Genomic DNA, 26,066 nt, shown 5'->3' on the forward strand with positions numbered 1-26,066 from the left:
AGAATGTGGGTTTTAGTCTTACTATCACCAGACAACTGTGAAGCCCGACTGCACACCGTCCAAAATATGTCCAGTGAATAATTTCAGCTGAATATAATTAGCATTTTTTTTCTTGCTTTAATAATACAACATCAGCACGAGCGCGTGGAGGAGGCACCTGGGACTGGAGCTCTCTCGCACACACACACACACACACACACACACACTCACACAGACGGGATCGGCGCGCTGGACATGAGGAAGACCTCATCCCGAGCCTGATTTCCTGCGGTCCCGGCCATCTGTGTGCCTTCAATTACACTGAAATCCACTCACGAAATGACCCAGCCGCAGACGACCATGGAGCTGGAGCAGAGCTGCAGTTTATCCAAAAAGAGCATCATTACCAAAATGTTTAAAGTTCGCAAAAGGAGAGAGATGCTGTTCGTGCAGGTGTGCTTCATCTGCAGCGTCCTGTTCTTGGTGTGGTGTATGTCGGCGTTGCTCACAAAAACAGGTGAGTGACTGTCCCTTTACTGTATGTATTGTTGGGGCTACCACATCTATACTTACGCTTGTCGTTATCGTACAGTGTATTAATAATGCGCCGACAAGGCGGTAGTAACGTTACATACTTATCCTCTTTTGGGACGTCAGACGTTGAATTATTCACTGTAGTGTGAATAGGGGCTGCTGTGAGTGGGGAGAACATCCCTTTTCTCGGGATTCACATGAATAAATGCACAAGAAGGGTTGACGGCATATTTACAACGTCCGCTATTCTTTGGGCTATTTTGTGGGGAGATGTGGCGGTTGGCATGGTTACACAGTATATATGTATATACATGGTTGTACTACAGTACATAAAGCCGTTTTATTATATGTCAACAATGAAACAAACAAACAAACGATGATTTCAAGCTATGGTTTTATGTCCAAACTATGTCACACAGTCCCTGATTGTGTTTGTGTAACGGTACGATAAACCGTTTCGTTGTATTCGACGGTTAACGGTAGCTGCCGTTTTTTAAGCTGTCCAAGTTTGAATCTTGCCCTCGTGGGCGGAGTCAAACGTTTAGATGGGCGTGTCAAGATTCTAAAGGGCGGTGTCAATAAAGCCACAGGCAGATCAAGACTTGTGATTTGATTACTTTCATGAATGTTATGTTGATATGAATTTTCTGTATTCAATGAACCAACTTCTTGACCTTGAAGTACATTTTTAGGTATGAAGGTGTGCATTACGAATATATTTTAGAATGTACTAAATTGCCATGTTAGCTTCATTAGTCTTGCATAGACAGACCTTCAGAGTGATGGCAGAAGGTCTGGACTCTATAGCAGCTTTCATTGGCCAAGGACTGCCTTCTGACTGAAGTTAAGCAAACAATCACAGTTTGTTTTGTTTATTTTCATGTTTAGGGGCGTGAAAATGTAAAGCTGATGTCTGTACAATAACAGAACGGCATGTAAAATCTTGGACGTATTTTAATAAGGCTATGCCATGAAATTCACATGCCTTTGAAAATCCAGCATCTAATTGTTCCTGATAAGCATTGATTGTCACATGGCAGCTTTCTTCCATGAGGGGTTTGGCATTATGATAGCTTTGTTTCCAGGTGGACTTTTAAAGAATGTAACGCGCACTCACGGACATCCTGTAGAATTCAACCAATCAGATGCGGACTTTGAAACTCCTGAAGTGTTTTCAGTTTTGTGTACCATGTGCATGTGTAAATGGTCTGTGGATGTGACATCCGAGGCTGAGACTATGTTGACATTTTCTGACACTTATGTTCTAACAACTGTGAAAATTTACTTGAATGTCATTAAACAAAAAAATTGGTTTAGAAACTGTTTTCACTCAGAAATTACAAGTACATTTCTCAATTAATTACAAAGAAACAAGTAACACACTGAACGTAGAAAGACTGAAATAGTTATTTCTTGTAATACATCCAAAACAATCAATCCAATAATTGGACAAATCTGTTTTTACAGTGTATAGTTCTATTACAGGAAGAACTTTCTTGGTAGCTTTAGCTCTTAAAGTTGAGATGAAATTGAAGAAGCAACAAATCATTTCTTCTGTATCATGATGTACATCTGAGTGTAATGGATTATCAAAAAAGAAAAAAATTCCAGTTGATACTGGTGCTCCCCAGCTCACTTCAAAAGTGTGTTGAGATTTGCATCTTGAATATTTAGTTAACGTCTCTGTGTTCCATGGAAGAAATAAGGTCGTACAGGTTTGGAACAAAAACAAATCTTTAAAAATAAAACTGGAGTTATGTGCAGACTAGCTCTGAGACCCCCGCTGATCATTAGCCGGCAGACAGTCTGATATCCGAAGAGTCTGATGTTTTCTTTTTTATCTCTCCACATGAGTACTGTGAAAGGAAGGTGAAGGGGGATTTGAGGGAAGGAAGTTTTACGAATTGGATTAAAAAAATCACATCTGTAAGATGGAGGGTATAACAATCTCATGTGTAATTTAAGTATGCATATGAAAAGCATCCTAGAGGACACAGGAAATGGAATCAGTGCCAGGCGAAGACAGCACAGTATCCAAACTATGATATATACCTTTATAAAAAAAAAGTGCCTGTGGTGACATTTCTGAAAAATATTACACTGCTTCTTGCATGTTTCGCAACACTTTTAAAGTTAGATTTCCAGTGAATTGCATTAAAGGGGTCATGAAATGCCTTTTTTATTATTTTGTACTATTCTCTGAGGTCCACTTATAATGCTATCAAGATTTTTACATACAAAAAACATAATTTAAAAGTAAAAGGCTATTTTCTGTCATGTTTTGACCCCCTCATCAGAACGCTCTGTTTGAATAGGCATGGCAGATTGTAGACTCGGAAGTAAACGCCCACTGCTATGATTAGCTAAATAGTTGTGTACGTTTCACAGCCTACATTCTTCATGGATGGACACTGCTGTGATTTAGGTTATAAAGGCATAAATGCTCAGTACATATCAAACGATCTGTAATAACAGACAAAGCAATAGTGACCACGTAATATAAAAAAGGTACTCATGACCACGTAATATAAAAAAGGTACTCATACTTGTGTGGTGCGACATTACTGTCAGATCCAATTGTCAGCACTGCATTGTTATTTAGTTTCAGTCTTTCTGAAAACCCTGCATAGAATTTGTAACACAGTTCGTAGTTCGGGAAGAAGGAGGCAAGAACCGGCGAACATTTAAAGACTTTAATAAAATAAACAAACACAAAATGAAAGTAAAGCAGCAGCCCCTCGCGGACGACTGCTGCACACAAAACACAAAATAAAGTCCAGGCCTGGTCCTCTCTCGTCTTTCACTGTCGTCACTCCTCCTTTTATCCTTCCGGAGCTCCACCGTGGGACTCGAGACCGGTGAGTGGTGCAGGTGTCGCCCATTATCAATTACTCCACCGGCCTCGCTCCGTTCCCACGGCTCTCGGCCCCGCCCCCACTCATCACAGAATTATTCTTTTGTTTGTAAACAAACCCATGGTAAAATGAAGTGAACAAAGGACAGAGTTCTTACTGACTCGGTTTGGATCTTCAGTAAAAATAAAGTTAAAACAATCTCATGTGTAATTTAAGTATGCATATGAAAAGCATCCTAGAGGACACAGGAAATGGAATCAGTGCCAGGCGAAGACAGCACAGTATCCAAACTATGATATATACCTTTTATTAAAAAAAAGTGCCTGTGGTGACATTTCTGAAAAATATTACACTGCTTCTTGCATGTTTCGCAACACTTTTAAAGTGAGATTTCCAGTGAATTGCATTAAAGGGGTCATGAAATGCCTTTTTTATTATTTTGTACTATTCTCTGAGGTCCACTTATAATGCTATCAAGATTTTTACATACAAAAAACATAATTTAAAAGTAAAAGGCTATTTTCTGTCATGTTTTGACCCCCTCATCAGAACGCTCTGTTTGAATAGGCATGGCAGATTGTAGACTCGGAAGTAAACGCCCACTGCTATGATTAGCTAAATAGTTGTGTACGTTTCACAGCCTACATTCTTCATGGATGGACACTGCTGTGATTTAGGTTATAAAGGCATAAATGCTCAGTACATATCAAACGATCTGTAATAACAGACAAAGCAATAGTGACCACGTAATATAAAAAAGGTACTCATGACCACGTAATATAAAAAAGGTACTCATACTTGTGTGGTGCGACATTACTGTCAGATCCAATTGTCAGCACTGCATTGTTATTTAGTTTCAGTCTTTCTGAAAACCCTGCATAGAATTTGTAACACAGTTCGTAGTTCGGGAAGAAGGAGGCAAGAACCGGCGAACATTTAAAGACTTTAATAAAATAAACAAACACAAAATGAAAGTAAAGCAGCAGCCCCTCGCGGACGACTGCTGCACACAAAACACAAAATAAAGTCCAGGCCTGGTCCTCTCTCGTCTTTCACTGTCGTCACTCCTCCTTTTATCCTTCCGGAGCTCCACCGTGGGACTCGAGACCGGTGAGTGGTGCAGGTGTCGCCCATTATCAATTACTCCACCGGCCTCGCTCCGTTCCCACGGCTCTCGGCCCCGCCCCCACTCATCACAGAATTATTCTTTTGTTTGTAAACAAACCCATGGTAAAATGAAGTGAACAAAGGACAGAGTTCTTACTGACTCGGTTTGGATCTTCAGTAAAAATAAAGTTAATTCATTCTTTCCTAATGTTGGGATCAGAAGGAAGGAAGGCCATGCAAAGACTGTGTTTTTCCATAACTTGGCATTGCTCAGTGTCTTGTCTTCTTCAGAGCTATCTTTTAGTTTCTGCGTAGACCTGCGTTTGCCTCTCTAGTTACACTACATGTGCGAATCGGTGGGCGGGGCTAAACGGGCAGTGATGTAGAAGCAGGCATTGATCTTCTTCTGCGGAGGCGGTGCTTAGCCACACTATTACATCATAAAGTGGCACATTCCACAACCTGTCATTTTGGCAGATTGGCTTCAATATAAGCTGTTGTTTTTTTTTTTTTAGACTAGTGAGAAAGTTTTGAGTTTGGAAACGTACAGAATGTTTTTATAGTACAACAACCTCTTATATATCAAAAGATCAAGGGAATTTTGATTTCTCAGTCATGATCCCTTTAAAAGTTAATGCTATGTCACATTTGAAAATAACATTCCATCACTAAACCCTACCCTAAACCTAACCAATAGCGGTAACAAAAGCAAAGTTAGAATAAAAATGCATTTGCTGAAGTAACCGTGCCATTTTAGCATTTTTCTACAAGTCTTGAGCTCTTTTATTGTGACTGTTTCACAGGACTTGTACACTGATTGCAAATACAGTGCTATACCAGGTGAGCTACTGAGCAAGTTTACAAAGTCAGGAAAGCCAAGCATATAGAGCTGGTTATGTGATGCAAGCATCAAAATGTATAAATTTGCAAATCATGCACTATGGTATAAGTGTTTGAGGTCATAATCTAGTACTGCACGGAAAAAAAGTACAGTATTTAAGTATTTATAATCTACCCCTGTAATCATAATTTGTAAAAAAGGAATAAAAGTTGTCGTTTTACTGCCACTAGCGTTCATTTCAGCTGGAAACTGCAGTCAGTTGTATGAATTACCTACACATACAATTGACTGCAGTTTCCATCTGAAATAAACACCCATTGAGCCTAGGTGGTTATAAACGGAGCACAGATCAAACCACTGTGGTACAAGCACATCTCAGAAACAAATGACGTCTCATTACAGGGGATTTTGCATCGCCCTTTTCCACTTACTCTTATTGTCTACAAAGTGTGCCTTCCTGGCTGAGCGATACTAGTGGGTGCGGTTGAGTTTAATTATGCCAAAATTACAAGCGGCTTAAGGGATTACCTGCACATGATATTGTAATGATGAGGATGCTGAATATGTGCTTTCTGCTTAATGGCTCTACGGATGCTGGCATATCTGATAAGCCTGTCAGGAGTCCATCTGGTGTGCACTCCTGCTGTGATTACAGAACATCACACCTAATATGGACCAGCTTCCCAAATCTCATTCCTGTTCTTCTGCACCTTCTCATTATCCTCCATCGATAACTGTAGAGAAGTTAGTGCAGGCTGAAAATGCTGCTTAATAAACTTTTTTTTATTGCTGTTGAGTTCATTATTCTGTCCTCCTCCTGTGGCACTTCGTTACACAACTTCACAGCTTTTTTTCTGCCTCTCATAAGCTGTAAGTGGGTCATTCTGTTCTTGATTTAGGAGCAGTTGGAATATTTTTGACAGGTTTTGCTGCAGTAGTTTTCAGTTTGTGGAATTTTTGCAGTCTCTGTCTGGCTACTCGTAATGTTGGGAATATTTAAAAGATATTGTGTGCATTTAAAAGAATAGTTCGCCTGAAAATGAAAATTGTCATCACCCTTATCTTGTTTTGTAACTCCTTTTTTTCCATCAAATAAGTGGGGACAAAGGATGGGAATTGTTTGGACGGTGTTGTTTCTTAAATTCCGAAAATGATTCTTTGAGTAAAAAAATCAAGGTAATAAGGTGGTCTCGACTACAATATATTTTAACAGTAATAATACTGGACAAATGTATATACAGTGGGTACGGAAAGTATTCAGACCCCCTTAAATTTTTCACTCTTTGTTATATTGCAGCCATTTGCTAAAATCATTTAAGTTATTTTTTTCCTCATTAATGTACACACAGCACCCCATATTGACAGAAAAACACAGAATTGTTGACATTTTTGCAGATTTATTAAAAAAGAAAAACTGAAATATCACATGGTCCTAAGTATTCAGACCCTTTGCTGTGACACTCATATATTTAACTCAGGTGCTGTCCATTTCTTCTGATCATCCTTGAGATCGTTCTACACCTTCATTGGAGTCCAGCTGTGTTTGATTATACTGATTGAACTTGATTAGGAAAGCCACACACCTGTCTATATAAGACATTACAGCTCACAGTGCATGTCAGAGAAAATGAGAATCATGAGGTCAAAGGAACCGCCTGAAGAGCTCAGACAGCCTCCACAAAATCAGACTTTAACACCACTTTTTACTTTTGAGATAATTCTGAGGTTAAATACAAATTTAAAATCATAAGTTTAATAGCTATGAATCTTTTTTTGAAATCAAATCTTTGCATAGCTGTGACAGGAAACACTGGCATCTAGCAATGCTTTGGAAAAAACAGTTATTCTTAAAAAATAAAGCATACACATAAATCCAAATAGGAAATAAAACAGTTATCTAATAAGCATGTGTCCTATTCTGTGTCCTAAACTCCTGAAACATTGGTGTCTCGTATTTTAGAGCAGTCAATGCAATTTGGGAAAGAAATCAATAAAATCTGTGTAACTCCCTTTGTAATCGTTAACATTTTCACAAGTAACTGTAGTTTAATTTAAAAAAAATTTCTTAGTAACTGTAACAGATTACAGTTATTTATTTTGTTATTATTTTGAAATTACGTAATTGACCTATCGGTAATTACCCCCCCTTAGTTACTGTTGCTCACTCACACAAACAAACGGAGCGATCGCAATGACAACATCCCGGATCAACACCGTTCGTATACCGCAGCGTAAGATTAAATTAATTTACATTTAACCAGATTAATATGAAGAGGCACTCTTATATAGACCTTCGTTTATGTGTTTTTGACTTTCACTGCATGGTACATGATGTGAGAACAGTTCGCTATTTAGGTTTGTACGTTAGCATGGACTCACTAACTTTAACGTTAGCTAGTTTTAGCCAGAGATAATCCTTCATCACTTGAATTAAGATCATTTTTAAAGCACAGCCTCCACAAAATCAGACTTTAACACCACTTTTTACTTTTGAGATAATTCTGAGGTTAAATACAAATTTAAAATCATAAGTTTAATAGCTATGAATCTTTTTTTGAAATCAAATCTTTGCATAGCTGTGACAGGAAACACTGGCATCTAGCAATGCTTTGGAAAAAACAGTTATTCTTAAAAAATAAAGCATACACATAAATCCAAATAGGAAATAAAACAGTTATCTAATAAGCATGTGTCCTATTCTGTGTCCTAAACTCCTGAAACATTGGTGTCTCGTATTTTAGAGCAGTCAATGCAATTTGGGAAAGAAATCAATAAAATCTGTGTAACTCTCTTTGTAATCGTTAACATTTTCACAAGTAACTGTAGTTTAATAAAAAAAAAATTTCTTAGTAACTGTAACAGATTACAGTTATTTATTTTGTTATTATTTTGAAATTACGTAATTGACCTATCGGTAATTACCCCCCCCCCCTTAGTTACTGTTGCTCACTCACACAAACAAACGGAGCTGCTCACTGTCCTACAATGACATTGAAAACCTTCTTCCGAGGTGTTTCTGATCAATTTGGGACACAGATGGACCTTCAAGTGGGACTTAAATATGCCATGGAGGGATATATAAAAGATATTATAATAAATATGTAAAAATACAGATCACAATGCTAATGGGAGAATTATGTTACGGTCATCACGATCGCAATGACAACATCCCGGATCAACACCGTTCGTATACCGCAGCGTAAGATTAAATTAATTTACATTTAACCAGATTAATATGAAGAGGCACTCTTATATAGACCTTCGTTTTTGTGTTTTTGACTTTCACTGCATGGTACATGATGTGAGAACAGTTCGCTATTTAGGTTTGTACGTTAGCATGGACTCACTAACTTTAACGTTAGCTAGTTTTAGCCAGAGATACTTTGCTGAAGCACAAGATGACATTAACGTTCTGCTTGAGCAGATGAAAAGTGTAACTTAATGAGAGTATGACAACCAGAAAATGGATGTTTTCATCTTCATTGTGATTGGGGTTGAATGCTTATGGACATTTTGCTCTGTTTTGGTTGGATTTAGGAAATGGAATATAATTACATTGCCTATCCTCTCAGGATAACTGGAATTAGTGTTACAAGTACCCTAGGCACATCGTTTTTCCATTTTTGTAGCATAAACACCATTAAACCGATGCAAGCTTCGGATCTTCCAATGTTTCTCTATGGCGCTGAAACCTAAAGATGTCCGAATTCCGCTCTCCGTGCAACTGATACCCGACTGCCATCAGCTCATCTGCATTCGAGGGGAGGGGCTTACCGATAGGTCAATTCCGTTACATGTAACTAGTTACTGCCCAACACTGCTTTGGATGAACTTCTTACTGAGAAAAGACTTCACAATGCAGGGCTTACCAAATGTAAATTTATTGAAAAACCTCCAACATGGTTTGTTACTACTGCTATATTGTGATTATTAATATAGTAATGATCATTAAGAAAAGAATTGGAGGAAAAGATGAAATGTTGCTAGGTGATTTTTCTTTGGAGCCTTCAGAAACTGTAAAGAGTCAATCCACTGAAGGCGAGCGTAGTGAGAACCCAAGTGCAGTTTATTTACAGAGTGATCCAAACAATAATCCAAGACACAGACTTGACTTGAACAGACATAGCATGAGCAGACTTGACACAAACAGACTAGGCAAGGCAAGGCAAGGCAAGTTTATTTGTATAGCACATTTCATACACAATGGTAATTCAAAGTGCTTTACATAAAATAAAATAAAAACAATAATCACAACAATAAAACAAGGAATTTAAAAACTTTGAAAATTATAAAAAAAAAAAAAAAATTGATTTAAGAGGTTTAAAAGGAATTTAAGAAAACGATTATACATATAATATAGTGCAATCAGTTCGGATAACAGGACAGGCAGTGAATTCATGGACGGCCTCCATGGCCGTAGCAGGACAGGCGGTGAATTCATGAACGGCCTCCGCGGCCGTGACAGGGCAGGCAGTGAATTCGGAAGCGGACGCCACCAACTCAGGAGGTTCTGCAGCGGATGCCGCCACCTCTGGAGGTTCTGCAGCGGATGCCGCCACCTCTGGAGGTTCTGCAGCGGACTCGTGGACAGGAGAGGCCTCAGGAGCAGACTCGTGGACATCTCAGGAGCAGACTCGTGGACAGGAGAGGCCTCAGGAGCAGACTCGTGAACATCTCAGGAGCAGACTCGTGGACAGGAGAGGGCTCAGGAGTGCAGTGTGCAGCCCACACGCTCAAAATGGTGACCGCCATTACAGGAAGGGCCTGCTTTAGGAACCTGTTTCATTTAAGATTGTCATTTGACTATTGATTTGAAAGTTTTTCTTATTAGAAATCAAATGTATCCCATATAATATAATTTCAGTGTCTTTGATTTATTGTCTATTGGTCCACTCTTTGGGAAACTCTACTTACTTCACAATATCATTCCCTTTCATCCATTGACACTGATATTGACCAGAAAATGCTGATAAAGACAAATCTTGCACAAAATGTAATATATGCATGAAAATGTCAATGGAATGGAGCTCAGTCCTGCCAACTTATTGAAATGAATTGTTCCAACAGTAAACTAAGCTGCTTTGACTGGAAATCGTTATCGCTCTAGGCAGCTTTGTGGAAAGACAAAAGAATTGTAAGGGAAGATTTGTGATTTATGAGAGAAATGGATCTGTGGCTTTGCCTTGTGCATTCTATAAATGGAAGCAGGAAGGCTATTTTTAGACACTGTCCCCTCGACATCCCTGTGACCATAGGAGATGCTGAGGAAGATGAGGCCAGATCTTTGGATGTATCTTGGGAGTTCTGGCATCTCAGCGCCCGAGGGCTTTCTCATTAAGCGGCTCTTATTTGCCATAGCCGCAGTTCGGTGCACGTGACCACGTGTGAGATTATGGAACGTTTCGGGGGGTTGTGTCTCTATTAGAGTCGTGAGCTGAGGAAGTTTGTCATCGTGGGCTGATAGAATCTGCCCTTTCAATTTGCTCGCTACCCATAATGAATGTTTCAGTGTCTCAGGGAGCGTGGAACAGTACCGCTTTCAGGCAAATTTGCTCAGCAGTATGCCATCATCAAGCGCTGACATCGTGGATCTTAGCCTTGCTGCTCCCAGCCAGAATGTGAGCGAGCGGTGATCTGAGGTCTTTGCCAGCTACATGAGCGAGAAGGGTGAAGAAAGATGAGATCTGTCCATCTCTGTCAGCAACCCTCCAAGCTGAAGGCCAAGTGGAGGTCACGTCGACTGTCACAATTGTGAAACATTTGCTCATGCATTTACATCCCGCTGCATGTGGGAGTTTGCAGAGAGCTCTTCTTTCTCACTGTTATAATATTATTTTTGTTAGCCGTTATAAAATTAATTCAAATGTAGCTGTTGAATTAGATACTTCACCTTTTTTTTCTTGAAAGTTTTTCTTCTTAGAAATCAAATGTATCCCATATAATATAATTTCAGTGTCTTTGATTTATTGTCTATTGGTCCACTCTTTGGGAAACTCTACTTACTTCACAATATCATTCCCTTTCATCCATTGACACTGATATTGATTGTAATCAAATATGGAGTAGTACAGTGGCAGCATATCATCTTGGTATTGTCAAATGTATTTAAAAAAATTAGCAAAATAGCACCTTGCATGACAACTGCTTATGAAGCAAAATATACCGCTTAACTTGAATAATTCAGCTACCACGTTATCAGCTTCCTTCTTATGGGATAGCCTGAGAACATAGAAAATTAAATGCTTTATTATGTATTAAGAACTAAAAGCTCTTCATGGATTCTACTATTTTAAAACTCATAAATACTCAGTACTATGGAAGCCCATTTCTGCCACAGTTGAGAAAAAAAGATTTCTTTAAGTCATAATAATGAGAAAATGTCTCATAAATATGACTTAGTTTCTCAATATAATGAGATACTTTCTCGAAATAATGAGAAATTTTCTCAAAATATTGAGAAACTTTCTCAAAATGACTTATTTTCTCGGAAAAATTAGAAACTTTCTCGAAATAATGACTTAATCCACGCATGCGCAACGCAAGCGTGACGGCACGATAGCGACATTTGTTGGTCAAAGCCATGCAGGAACACCGCAAACATTGCTTTGTTCTGTAATCTAAAGTGTATAATCTATTAAATAATGCATTAAATAATGGTTTCAGAAAAATGATCTGCATGTAGTCTTGTTAATTTGTAGCACTTACCAAGTTACTCTGCCAGATAGTTCATGGCTTCAAACATTCCAGACTAATATTTAGTTAAGAAACCCAGGCATTTTATGAAGAAATTAAAGCCATTACACACACAAACTTAATTAATAGATGTTTATTTCCATGATTTATTATTTTTATTAGCTGTCCCTTTCATGCATCACATGCATACAATGTTCATACAGTAAGCCATCTCATTTCAAAAGCACAAAGCATCCTTGTTCATTACCAAAATAAGTCATTATTACGAGAAAGTTTCTTAATATTTCGAGATGTTAAGTCATTATTATGAGAAAGTTTCTCGAAATAATGAGAAACTTTCTCATAATAATGACTTAAAGCTGCAGTCCGTAACTTTTTTTGGTTAAAAATGATCCAAAATCAATATTTGAGCAAGTACATAACCAGCCAGTGTTCAAAACTATCGCCTTACTTTAGCCCGATTCACAATGGTTAGCTTATAATAATGTTTTGTAATGTGAGTGGTACGGGTAGGTTTTCGCGGGAAATTCAAGCGTGGCACTGCGTCATTACGTCACATCTGTAAACATAAAGAAGTTGTCCCGACTACTAGGCTATTGCATGTGAGGATCCTGCAGGTGGCGGATCGTTTATAGCCTTTTCTCACAGCAGCCAGAATAATTAAATGTATCATTTTGATGGTGGATTGTAATCCATAAAGGATTATGTGTTTATGAAATACATGTGAATGAAATTAAATTTATATTCCAGTTATAAATGTGATACTGATTACAGATAGCCTGGGATTACAATGATTTGTATTTTAAAGAAAACCAGTTCGAAGGGAGCATAATTTGCTTTTTGGGTTAAAATAATTTCTTAATATGAAATTCGAAGAGTATGACAATTAGATTAGACTGTGTAGAAATTGAAATCTACACGCTAATACACACTATACTCATAGTCACCAATGCTGATGTTGTTAACATTAATCATTTGAGAATAAAGTATAACAATAATAATAATTGCTTAGTGTGTACAAGTACAGAAACACACTTGTGTCTTTCTGTAAATCCTGCATAGAATTATGCTTTGGTTGTAATAAAATCTGCGATAAAATGAAATGAACAAAAGACAAAGTTCTTGCTGACATGATCTGGAACGTCATTAAAGATAAAGGTCATCCACTCTTTCCTAATGTTAGGATCAGAAGGAAGACAATGCAAAGACCGTTTCCACAAGTTGGCACTGCACAGCATCTTGTTGTCTTTGTTGTCATCTTTATCATTTGTTTTTTGCGTAGACCTGTGTTCACCTCTCTTGTTATTCACAGTACGTGCGCGAATCTGTGGTCGGGGCTAAACAGGCAGAGATGTAGAATCGGTGGGCGGGGCTGAACAGGCAGCGATGTAGAAGCAGGCGTTGATCTTCTTCTGTGGAGGCGGTGTTTAGCCACACTATTACATCATAAAGTGCACATTCCACAACAGTCATTTTGGCAGATTGGCTTCAATATAAGCTGTTTTATATTGTTTATATTTTAAACAAGAAAATTGAGTTCTGAAACTTACAGAATGTTTTTATAGCACAATGACCTCTTGTATATCAAAAGATCAAGGGAATTTTGATTTCTCAGTTCATGACCCCTTTAAAATAAGAACCAGCTTGATTTTTAGTTATTTTAACTTAATTTAGTGCTTATTTCTAGTTTTTTTGTCGCTTTTAGTGCATTGTTGTCATGTAAATGTACTCTATTGATTCAGTAATATCTTTCTGGAAATAAAGATATTTTCTAAGTTCCATTCTCTAAAAATCAAACCTCTGAGATGGAGAATTTCCAGTCATCATTTAGTGTTTATATTGCAGGATTCGTCTCCCTGTGGTAAAACTGCTGATATTTCTTTACAGCCCTTAGTTTCATTTGAACTCCAGCCCAGATCTCCTGTGGCTTATTTCCAAAATGCATCAGAGCAGCAGTCCAGCAACATCTTATGTTTTCCTTAAACCATTGTTCATCCCTTGATGTAGACATCAACACAGTGCCCACACATACTGTAACTATAGCTCTAACAGAATGAAGGTGAGTAATGAGTTCATTGATGCAGCTTCTCATGAGAGGTATAGCGGTTGCCATCAGATTGTAATTAAATCAAGATGTTGTGCAAAGCAGCATTAGTAAATTATACTATAGATTGTATTGCAGAGTAAAACATTTGAAATTTGCCACAATATGGGTTGTTCTGACCAATAATAAGCCACTTAGAGACAGAAAGCCCATCTGATCGACATTAAAAAGCAACCAACCAGAGTTCCCATTCAGTCAGTCACGTTCAACGTTACGTCAGTGACTGACGAATTGGGATCTCGCCCGAGAGCCCAATCACCTTCGAGTGTTAACTAAACAAGCCAATGACAGTTGGCGTGCGTGTTTCGCCACGCGCACCCCGCCCGGCAGCGCGGGTATAAAAGGAGAGCGCGTGCAAACGCACATCAGCTTTTCGCTTCGGAGCCGAGCCTTCTACAGGACGAATCTCCGCGAGTGTTCGAGAAACAGCTGGCGTTAGTGTGTCCTTCATTGTCATGTGGTGTGAAATTAGTTGATTTAATTTGATGTGATGAGGGCATTACAGCAATCTCTTCAGGTCAGGAATGACATGAAACAACTTGAAAACAAAAAAAATGCTCAAATGGCACAATTCAGTTAGCATGCAAAATTTATTTTTTTAGCTCTAAAGAAAATATATTTTTCAGGTTTTGTAACAGGAGAATCTCACTGAACAGGCATTCACATAGGCAAACAAGCAGGTGCTTTGATGAGAGCGGCCTCCATTATGTCTGTGCTCCTCAGAAGCTGCTCAAATCAATAAGTAATCTGAAAGAGAGCGAGCGCTCAGACAGTCTGGGTTGGATGCCAGCTTGTTGACTGAAATTTGAATAAGCAGAATGCTCCTGTGCCTGAAGAGGGGTTATTTTAAGAACTTGCATTTTTTACAGAACAGATTGATCGACCCGTTCGTAAGGGGAAAAAAGGTGGAATGTGATGGGCTGGGTGCTTTGTGTGTGCACTTTTAAGATGTGACATAAATGCAAGCTCAGGCACTGACAAATAGGTTAATACACTATTCAACAGCTTTACTGTTATGTAGCATATCTCATAAAGAAAACATAATACCGTTACAGAGGGAGGCTTGTCACAGAGATGGGGCTGGAGGCGGCATTATATTTCATCCAGTATTAACGGTGCTCTTTCCGGATTGCTGCTGTATATGAACTACGCAGTTTATACCATAAAAGACTTGTAACTATTTATTGACATTTAAATCCTTACAATGCCTTGACTAGTGTAATTCTGCTCGCAAATCAAGCAGTAAATCAGGCTCTAGGTTGTATTTACTGGTAAATGCCACACACTAACCCAGAGTTGAACATGAAATGGGTTTTTGGATTTTTTTTTTTTACGGACAGTTCACGGTCAAGACATTGTTGTCTGTTGGTTTTTACCCTAATATAGTAAACAGGCCTAAACCTTATATTTGGTGGTGTTTGTCTGATAGACACCATAGCAAATAAAAAATCCAAATGGCTGTTAGAAAAGATCTAAACACCCTTTGACTTCCTTTTCCATGACAAGCAGGTGTCAAAAATGGACAACACTTTATGAACCGCAGTAACCAGGGCTTTTCTGCTTTCCTATAAGTGCCACCTACTGGCAGTGTGTGAATTTGTATTTTTAATTCAGCCTGTCGCACAATCTATTGTTTTCCAGCATCTTCTGCACTTTGAGCTTTTCCCAAATGTGGCTATGTTGATCCATTTGTCATACTGTGGACATTTGAGACAATTATTACAATGTACAAACATTCATTGATGCTCAAGAAGGCAATGTACTATATTATGAATCATAAGGATGTAAATTTTACAAAACATAGTAGGCCTATGATTTATGCCATTCTGAAACCTTTTTTACTAAAGGTGTGTGCACATCAAAAGCAAATTGAATTATTTGCGTAACTGGATTATATACAAGTCAATGCATTGATGCAAATAGATGCTAATTCGTACCGGACGGTGCAAATGATGCGAATTGGGCAATGCGATTGCCGTGAACGTGCAATGTTTGCCTCGATCACATCTTCCACACAAGTTAAAAAATTTCAACTCGAGTGGGAAACTCACATAACACGTTGTTGCGCAAACCAATCAGTTAAGAGCTTATTGACACATCTGATTTTACACGTCCAGTTGTATCAGAAAATAGAGAGCATTATTGTTTTTATTTGTGCAAGTGATGCGAAAAACATACCGCGAGTAATCTAGAGTGAGTAACGTGATCACAGCAATCTCTTCAGGTCAGGAATGACATGAAACAACTTGAAAACAAAAAAAATGCTCAAATGGCACAATTCAGTTAGCATGCTAAATTTATTTTTTTAGCTCTAAAGAAAATATATTTTTCAGGTTTTGTAACAGGAGAATCTCACTGAACAGGCATTCACATAGGCAAACAAGCAGGTGCTTTGATGAGAGCGGCCTCCATTATGTCTGTGCTCCTCAGAAGCTGCTCAAATCAATAAGTAATCTGAAAGAGAGCGAGCGCTCAGACAGTCTGGGTTGGATGCCAGCTTGTTGACTGAAATTTGAATAAGCAGAATGCTCCTGTGCCTGAAGAGGGGTTATTTTAAGAACTTGCATTTTTTACAGAACAGATTGATCGACCCGTTCGTAAGGGGAAAAAAGGTGGAATGTGATGGGCTGGGTGCTTTGTGTGTGCACTTTTAAGATGTGACATAAATGCAAGCTCAGGCACTGGCAAATAGGTTAATACACTATTCAACAGCTTTACTGTTATGTAGCATATCTCATAAAGAAAACATAATACCGTTACAGAGGGAGGCTTGTCACAGAGATGGGGCTGGAGGCGCCATTATATTTCATCCAGTATTAACGGTGCTCTTTCCGGATTGCTGCTGTATATGAACTACGCAGTTTATACCATAAAAGACTTGTAACTATTTATTGACATTTAAATCCTTACAATGCCTTGACTAGTGTAATTCTGCTCGCAAATCAAGCAATAAATCAGGCTCTAGGTTGTATTTACTGGTAAATGCCACACACTAACCCAGAGTTGAACATGAAATGGGTTTTTGGATTTTTTTTTTTTTACGGACAGTTCACGGTCAAGACATTGTTGTCTGTTGGTTTTTACCCTAATATAGTAAACAGGCCTAAACCTTATATTTGGTGGTGTTTGTCTGATAGACACCATAGCAAATAAAAAATCCAAATGGCTGTTAGAAAAGATCTAAACACCCTTTGACTTCCTTTTCCATGACAAGCAGGTGTCAAAAATGGACAACACTTTATGAACCGCAGTAACCAGGGCTTTTCTGCTTTCCTATAAGTGCCACCTACTGGCAGTGTGTGAATTTGTATTTTTAATTCAGCCTGTCGCACAATCTATTGTTTTCCAGCATCTTCTGCACTTTGAGCTTTTCCCAAATGTGGCTATGTTGATCCATTTGTCATACTGTGGACATTTGAGACAATTATTACAATGTACAAACATTCATTGATGCTCAAGAAGGCAATGTATTATATTATGAATCATAAGGATGTAAATTTTACAAAACATAGTAGGCCTATGATTTATGCCATTCTGAAACATTTTTTACTAAAGGTGTGTGCACATCAAAAGCAAATTGAATTATTTGCGTAACTGGATTATATACAAGTCAATGCATTGATGCAAATAGATGCTAATTCGTACCGGACGGTGCAAATGATGCGAATTGGGCAATGCGATTGCCGTGAACGTGCAAGGTTTGCCTCGATCACATCTTCCACACAAGTTAAAAAATTTCAACTCGAGTGGGAAACTCACATAACACGTTGTTGCGCAAACCAATCAGTTAAGAACTTATTGACACATCTGATTTTACACGTCCAGTTGTATCAGAAAATAGAGAGCATTATTGTTTTTATTTGTGCAAGTGATGCGAAAAACATACCGCGAGTAATCTAGAGTGAGTAACGTGATGCAAATATTCACTTAACTTTTGGTGTGCACACCATAACAAGCTACACTGACACACACACACACATCTAGCTCAGCTCAGTATAGCCAACTGTGAGGTGCTGATCCTGCCATGTGTGTTCACATCAGGACAGATGCTGATGAATAAGGTCATCAGATGACAGGAGACAACAAAGCACATACTGTCTCACTCTACCTGAGATGCTTGTCCACAGTAGCCAAAACGATATGCTGTTCATACAGCAGATACAAACCCAAAGCACATACATGCTTGTATGTTGTTCACTATTTGTTTGAAGACCTTGACTAAACCTCCACCTGAAGGTACTGTCATGATGCCCACAGAGACCGAGAGAGTTTGTTTTTAATGGTACCATCATTAATAATTGATGCAGTGAGCTGGAGCTCCTAAGGACTTTAATGGATTTACCTGCAAGAGATTGCGATGCTTCACACAAGTGCATCAACCTGGAGAAAAACAACCTCCAGTGTCAACAACACAGCAGGTCCTGCTGAATATGAAGTCCCATCCTGCAGAAGCAGCATCTCTGGAAATTTGTATATCGGCTAATATTTAATCATATTTGCTCATGTTTATATACATGTTTTCTGTAAATCTCATTTGTTCTCGTGTGTTTAGCAAACATGGTTACACTTCCATGTGTACGGTATTTGATGAGCTGTATGTATGCTGATTAATGTTTATATACAAATAAAAGCCTAAATTCAATTTGTTTATCATATAAAATTATTGTTTCTTCACAAGACTTGCATTGAACTTCTCTATCCATATTCAATTCAATTCAAGTTTATTTGTATAGCGCATTTCACAATGCAAATCGTTTCAAAGCAGCTTTACAGAAAATTTAAGTTTCTATGTTATGCTTAGTAATAGCTTATCAGTGGTGACTATCTCAAGTTGATGTCCATATGGCAGAAATGTATGGTAAAAATCAAGCAGTTATTTAATGTCATGTAATCAAACAGATGGTGAACACTATTAACAGCGATGATTATATGTTGCGATCAAACTTATAGCAAGATTTGGTAGTTTTGTATGTTGTCTGAGGATTGGCATCATCTGAGGTCTTCTAGGGGGTTGGCATCAGTATAAGTAGCAAGGTTTTTTTTTTTTATTTTGTTTTTATAATAAATAAAAAGAAAACAAGTAAAAAGAATAGCTAATGCAAGTGTTAGAAGGTCATTATTTATAATAAATAAAAAAAATAAGTAGAAAGTGACTATCTCAAGTTGATGTCCATATGGCAGAAATGTATGGTAAAAATCAAGCAGTTAGTTAATGTCATGTAATCAAACAGATGGTGAACACTATTAACAGCGATGATTATATGTTGCGATCAAACTTATAGCAAGATTTGGTAGTTTTGTATGTTGTCTGAGGATTGGCATCATCTGAGGTCTTCTAGGGGGTTGGCATCAGTATAAGTAGCAAGGTTTTTTTTTTCCTTATTTTGTTTTTATAATAAATAAAAAGAAAACAAGTAAAAAGAATAGCTAATGCAAGTGTTAGAAGGTCATTATTTATAATAAATAAAAAAAAATAAGTAGAAAGAATAGAGAATGCTAGTGTTAGAGGCTCTTCTTTCTTTATAAATAAAACAAGTAGTTAGAATATAAATAGAATAGAGTGCAAATGTTAGAGGGTCAAGTAAAAAAAAAAACAAGAAGATAAAATTAGAATTAGCATTATAATAGAGAGTGCTATGGAGTTAGAGGGTCAAATTAAGATTGAAGAGATATGTTTTCAGCTGTTTCTTGAAAATATTAAGACTCAGCTGCGTGGATTGAGTTGGGCAGGTCATTCCACCAGGAGGGAACAGTTCGTGTAGAAGTCCATGCAAGTTTTATCATAGGTAGAATGCAAAATGTTTCAATACAAGCATTTCACTCAAATGTAATTTATGCAATATTTCAATCAAATCAACCCATGGCAACAGTTTAAAAGTAGCCCAATTCTGTGGAAAAGAAAAAGACTTGGCAACCCTGCATCCAACAAGAGCACAAGAGCTGAGATTTGACCGATCACAGGTCGAGAATAAGGAGAAATGACTGACAAGACCATGCTTGAGTATCTTGTAAGCTTGTAAGACTTTAGACAGAGTGCGTGTGAAAATAAACAGCGCAAACGCTCATTCAATATATTTAAATACACCGCATCCTGAGAGCGACTCCCTGATGCGCCAAAATTATACACAATATTAGAATGTTTAAAGGATTGGACACGAAAATCATCACGGGAGCAAGCGGCAATGGTCAGATATTCAGCGGGAGTGAGATTAAGAAAACAGCAGAATCCCGGACATTTTGGGCAATGAAGAAATCCTGGCCGGACACATTTTTGTAGGTCCAAAAAGAGGACATGTCCGGGGAAGCGAGGACGTATGGTCACCCTAGCTTTAGGCATTTTAATTTAAGAATGTTTAGCTTAGCTAGCTAACGGTATCTACCTGCTGCCATCAGAGCAATTTTTTGCTAGCAACCCCAAAGTCATAGGTTCAATTCCCAAGGAATGCATTAACTGAAAAAAATATATACCTTGGAAGCATTTTGGATAAAAGCGTCTGCAAAGTGCATGAATGTAAATGGACAAAAATGATCAGAGAATGTTAATAAAATATGTTTTAAAGATAAACAAAAGACTAATGGGTTTGAAATGACATGAGTGAGAGGGAGTATCTATTAAAAATCTCTTCTTTACTCCGCTTCATGCCATTGAATACAGTTTTGGAATGTAATGACTGACTTTATGTATATATACTGTATATATTATATATATTTTACAATGAAAGTCTTTGGGGTTTGATGTTATTTTGGACCCCATTTACTTTCATTGTCCAAGGGGAAAAAATGAAATCATGTAGCTTATTGAGGGGTGTTTTTTAATAAATTATCAGAAATATTAAATGAGTATTGCTTCGTGGACTAAATGGTATAATGGCTGACAAAAGTTGTTTAGGCTTGCACTGAAGGAGAGGGGGAACTGAGCCATATGGAGAACAGAGACTTGTTGGTAGACTCTTTGATTGACACCTCCTTCAAATCCACCCAGAATTCCCTAGCAACTGCTTATAAATACCTAGCAACCACCACAGGCAGTGTGGTCATAGGCCACTTTCTTTTAGCAAAAAATGGTTCAGGTTCAAAATCTTTTTTTTTTCCTTCTGCCCCAGTGAAATTAACTTCTTCCGTAGTGCCAAGCAGTTCAGTTCCTGTATGTGGCTTCTTTGAGACTAGTGTGTGTACAGTATGTGTATTGTGTTTCTGAGTGTGGTAGTCTGTGGATGACTTCTCTCAGGAGACGACCTTGAGGGTGTACTCTCCTCCTTCTATATAAATAGAATAGAGTGCAAATGTTAGAGGGTCAAGTAAAAAAAAAAACAAGAAGATAAAATTAGAATTAGCATTATAATAGAGAGTGCTATGGAGTTAGAGGGTCAAATTAAGATTGAAGAGATATGTTTTCAGCTGTTTCTTGAAAATATTAAGACTCAGCTGCGTGGATTGAGTTGGGCAGGTCATTCCACCAGGAGGGAACAGTTCGTGTAGAAGTCCATGCAAGTTTTATCATAGGTAGAATGCAAAATGTTTCAATACAAGCATTTCACTCAAATGTAATTTATGCAATATTTCAATCAAATCAACCCATGGCAACAGTTTAAAAGTAGCCCAATTCTGTGGAAAAGAAAAAGACTTGGCAACCCTGCATCCAACAAGAGCTGCAGGAGTCAGATTTGACCGATCACAGGTCGAGAATAAGGAGAAATGACTGACAAGACCATGCTTGAGTATCTTGTAAGATGTGCTCCCTTTAGACAGAGTGCGTGTGAAAATAAACAGCGCAAACGCTCATTCAATATATTTAAATACACCGCATCCTGAGAGCGACTCCCTGATGCGCCAAAATTATACACAATATTAGAATGTTTAAAGGATTGGACACGAAAATCATCACGGGAGCAAGCGGCAATGGTCAGATATTCAGCGGGAGTGAGATTAAGAAAACAGCAGAATCCCGGACATTTTGGGCAATGAAGAAATCCTGGCCGGACACATTTTTGTAGGTCCAAAAAGAGGACATGTCCGGGGAAGCGAGGACGTATGGTCACCCTAGCTTTAGGCATTTTAATTTAAGAATGTTTAGCTTAGCTAGCTAACGGTATCTACCTGCTGCCATCAGAGCAATTTTTTGCTAGCAACCCCAAAGTCATAGGTTCAATTCCCAAGGAATGCATTAACTGAAAAAAATATATACCTTGGAAGCATTTTGGATAAAAGCGTCTGCAAAGTGCATGAATGTAAATGGACAAAAATGATCAGAGAATGTTAATAAAATATGTTTTAAAGATAAACAAAAGACTAATGGGTTTGAAATGACATGAGTGAGAGGGAGTATCTATTAAAAATCTCTTCTTTACTCCGCTTCATGCCATTGAATACAGTTTTGGAATGTAATGACTGACTTTATGTATATATACTGTATATATTATATATATTTTACAATGAAAGTCTTTGGGGTTTGATGTTATTTTGGACCCCATTTACTTTCATTGTCCAAGGGGAAAAAATGAAATCATGTAGCTTATTGAGGGGTGTTTTTTAATAAATTATCAGAAATATTAAATGAGTATTGCTTCGTGGACTAAATGGTATAATGGCTGACAAAAGTTGTTTAGGCTTGCACTGAAGGAGAGGGGGAACTGAGCCATATGGAGAACAGAGACTTGTTGGTAGACTCTTTGATTGACACCTCCTTCAAATCCACCCAGAATTCCCTAGCAACTGCTTATAAATACCTAGCAACCACCACAGGCAGTGTGGTCATAGGCCACTTTCTTTTAGCAAAAAATGGTTCAGGTTCAAAATCTTTTTTTTTTCCTTCTGCCCCAGTGAAATTAACTTCTTCCGTAGTGCCAAGCAGTTCAGTTCCTGTATGTGGCTTCTTTGAGACTAGTGTGTGTACAGTATGTGTATTGTGTTTCTGAGTGTGGTAGTCTGTGGATGACTTCTCTCAGGAGACGACCTTGAGGGTGTACTCTCCTCCTTCTCATGTGTTATGGGAGGGGCGAGCTGTGGGAAATGTGATCAGGGCACCAACAACTCTCTTCCACTTGATGGATAAAACCTGTTGGGATCCTTCGTTTTTCTCAACCCTTCAGATAACAGCATTGGAAATGATGGTGGTGGTTGTGATGATAAAACATCACGCCACAATTGCTGTCATTTATAACAGATCGCCTCTTTTTAACGGGAAGAGCTATTAGTGCTATGAGTGTTTTAATGAGCTCTTCAGACTGAAAAATGAGTTGGCAGTAGAAGATTTTTAAGCAGTTTTTGATGCTTTTAAACAGCAGATGCTTTTGTTAGTGGTATTTGCTCTGAAGGACAGTAATATTGTCAGAAAAGGTCCCAGGCCATATCTAGGGTGCAGAATATGGAGACTTGGGGGTGGCAAGTCCCTACCGAAAGTATCAAAAAACCTCATTAGCTTTAGAGGGGAAGGTGACTGTATAGATTATGGCATGATGTTGATTTATGTTGTGAGCTTTATTAGTACGGCCCTGACAGGCAGCATCTTGTCCCATTGGGGATTATTTGACCTACAGGGCTGCCCAGGTCACAAACAGGGCTGCTATGACAGAATGTACTGACGTGTGACCTACCCTGCCATGTGTTTGCGTATAAACCAGATTTAAAGGAATGTTTTGGGTTCTGTATGAAGTTAAGCTCTAGCAACAGCATTTGTGGCATAATGTCAGTCATCACAGAAAACTATTTTGGACTCATCACTATTTTTTGTCAAAAACAAATCATGTTTACAGTGTAGCATTTACAATGCAAGTAGACAGAGCAAGGCAATAAACATTAACAGTTTATATAAACTGTAACACAAGTCCTAAACCTTACACATTTAGACTAGTGTAGTAACGTGCCTTGTTAGGGAAGTGACCCAAATAATAATTTATTTAGTTTTAACTATGAAAAATGACACTGATAAAGGCAGATAGTGGAAACGTTTGTTGTTGATTTTTATCTCTTGATTTTTATCTTTTAGCTTAGTAAAAAATGTAGGGAGTAGACTGCGGCAGTCAATATATTAGGGGTGTAAATCAGATGGTTGATCACGATACGATATCGATTCTCATACCCAGCAATACGATATTTGTCGATACCTCAAAAAATTCTACGATTCGATTCGATACAGGAGTATATAGAGCGATATTATGATATTACATACCTATTTTAAACAACCATCTACATTTTTATTAACTCACAAATGCAACCAAAATATATAACATGAACATTTATCTGAAATTTTCACATCCTGTTCCACAATTGGGACATTAACAACAAAAAAATAGGCCAACACTTTTATTTTAATTTTTTAAAAAGAAAATAAAAAATTGAAAAAAACTATTCTGGCTGCTACTATGGGCTCAGTGCTAAAAATCTTTTCTACAGATAACCAAATTACAAGCAATAGCAGAAAATAAATACAAAGACACAAGTTCAATAAACAGTGCTTTTCAGGTTTTTCAGCTCAGTCTAAAATCAATTTTCAGGTACGCTACAGAAATGTAATAATCAAATTTAAGTGCATAGTCTTCAATGTATAAATTAAATATAGATTAATCATTTTTGATGTTACAAAGGTTATTTAGTCAGGAGCAGTGAGCACTTGTATTTTGCTTTGACACCATTAGATTTATTATTAGTTTGCTTTCACTTTAAGAACGAAAGCACGGATTTAACTACTGATACACATGCCTTTTCTTTCTCAACTGTTTACGTTAGACATATGCCTAACCGACTGCGTTTACTAGGATATTCGCCAAAACGCGCATTTTGAAGTAATTTTGTCTGTATTTATTCATCCATGCACAAAAAAGTGGAAGAGAGCTCAATTTAGTATTCGCGCGGTGTAGACACAGCTGTCTGTGTGCGTGCGCAGAAAACTTCTCACACAGCGCTCAACTGTTCCGCAAACAATCCCGAGCGTCTTTTATGCTCACCTTGTGCTTTTGGGCAGTCCTTATCGATGCATCGTATCGTCATACATCGTAACGATGTATCGATCCATATCGATGAATCGTTACACCCCTACAATATATCGACTTATCGCACGATATATGGAAATGAGCGCGATCATTTTTGGTGCCGCGATATATTGCGACTGATAATTTTTTTGTAATTAAAATAATGATTTATATTATTTTTTACAACAAATGTATGTCACCAACATTTTATTCGACCACGCTGCCTCTGTTATCTCTTCTGCTCTCTGTGGCGGAGGCGGGGAGGCATTATATTATTTATTATAGAAATTATTACGTTATTAAATTATTATAATAACCATAGGCCTTGGCTACCGGACTATTACGTGCGATAGTCAGCATTCAAATGAAGTTTATCATGAATAAATGTTACATAAAGTGCATAATATAAAATAGGCCTACAAGAAAAAAAATGTATCGTTCCTACAGTCTTGTAAGTCCATTAACTGATCGTCTTTTTCTCATAATATTTGTATATCATTATTATTAGCCTATTATTATTGGTTATATTTTTATATTCATTTTTTCTCTTTCATTTCGATCTCTTTACTTAACGTTCTGAATACTTTTGTAAATAATAGCCTACTGTAAATGCTCGACATGCCAATAAAGCTTTGATTATGTTGACTGGAATTTTTTGCTGGAATGCAGTTTCAATTTAACATATTTCATTTTATTTCGGCTAATTAATAGACCATAATTATAAATAGGCCTTCTATAGTGTTTCGTTGAGGAATTAATCATTCACATAGTTTCATTTGTAAATGAAAACACAACACGCTCATTATCACACATGGGAATAAATACAATCATAAAGTCAAAACTTTATTGGCATGATTGTCAGGCGTTTATTTGCTAAATATATGGTAGGCTAGCAAATGCTAGCATAATTATACATAACGTACACTAGGTAAAGCGATACACAAATTGAAAGGGGAAATAAGCATATATAACAATAAATATAAAAA

The 26,066-nt window shown here is 37.7% G+C and overlaps 1 protein-coding gene across 1 annotated transcript in view; it reads left to right on the top strand.

Annotated features, from left to right (window-relative positions):
- The first annotated feature begins 318 nt into the window (after positions 1–318).
- LOC107582941 (sodium/potassium/calcium exchanger 4-like) overlaps positions 319–26,066 on the top strand; it is a 54,663-nt gene continuing 28,915 nt past the window's right edge. The window contains exon 1 of the mRNA XM_016268966.1: positions 319–496. Coding sequence (XP_016124452.1) covers positions 319–496 — 178 coding nt within the window. The remainder of the gene's footprint in view (positions 497–26,066) is intronic.

Source organism: Sinocyclocheilus grahami, unplaced genomic scaffold, assembly GCF_001515645.1.
Source record: "Sinocyclocheilus grahami isolate Dianchi unplaced genomic scaffold, SAMN03320097.WGS_v1.1 scaffold48.1, whole genome shotgun sequence".
NCBI lineage: Eukaryota > Metazoa > Chordata > Actinopteri > Cypriniformes > Cyprinidae > Sinocyclocheilus > Sinocyclocheilus grahami.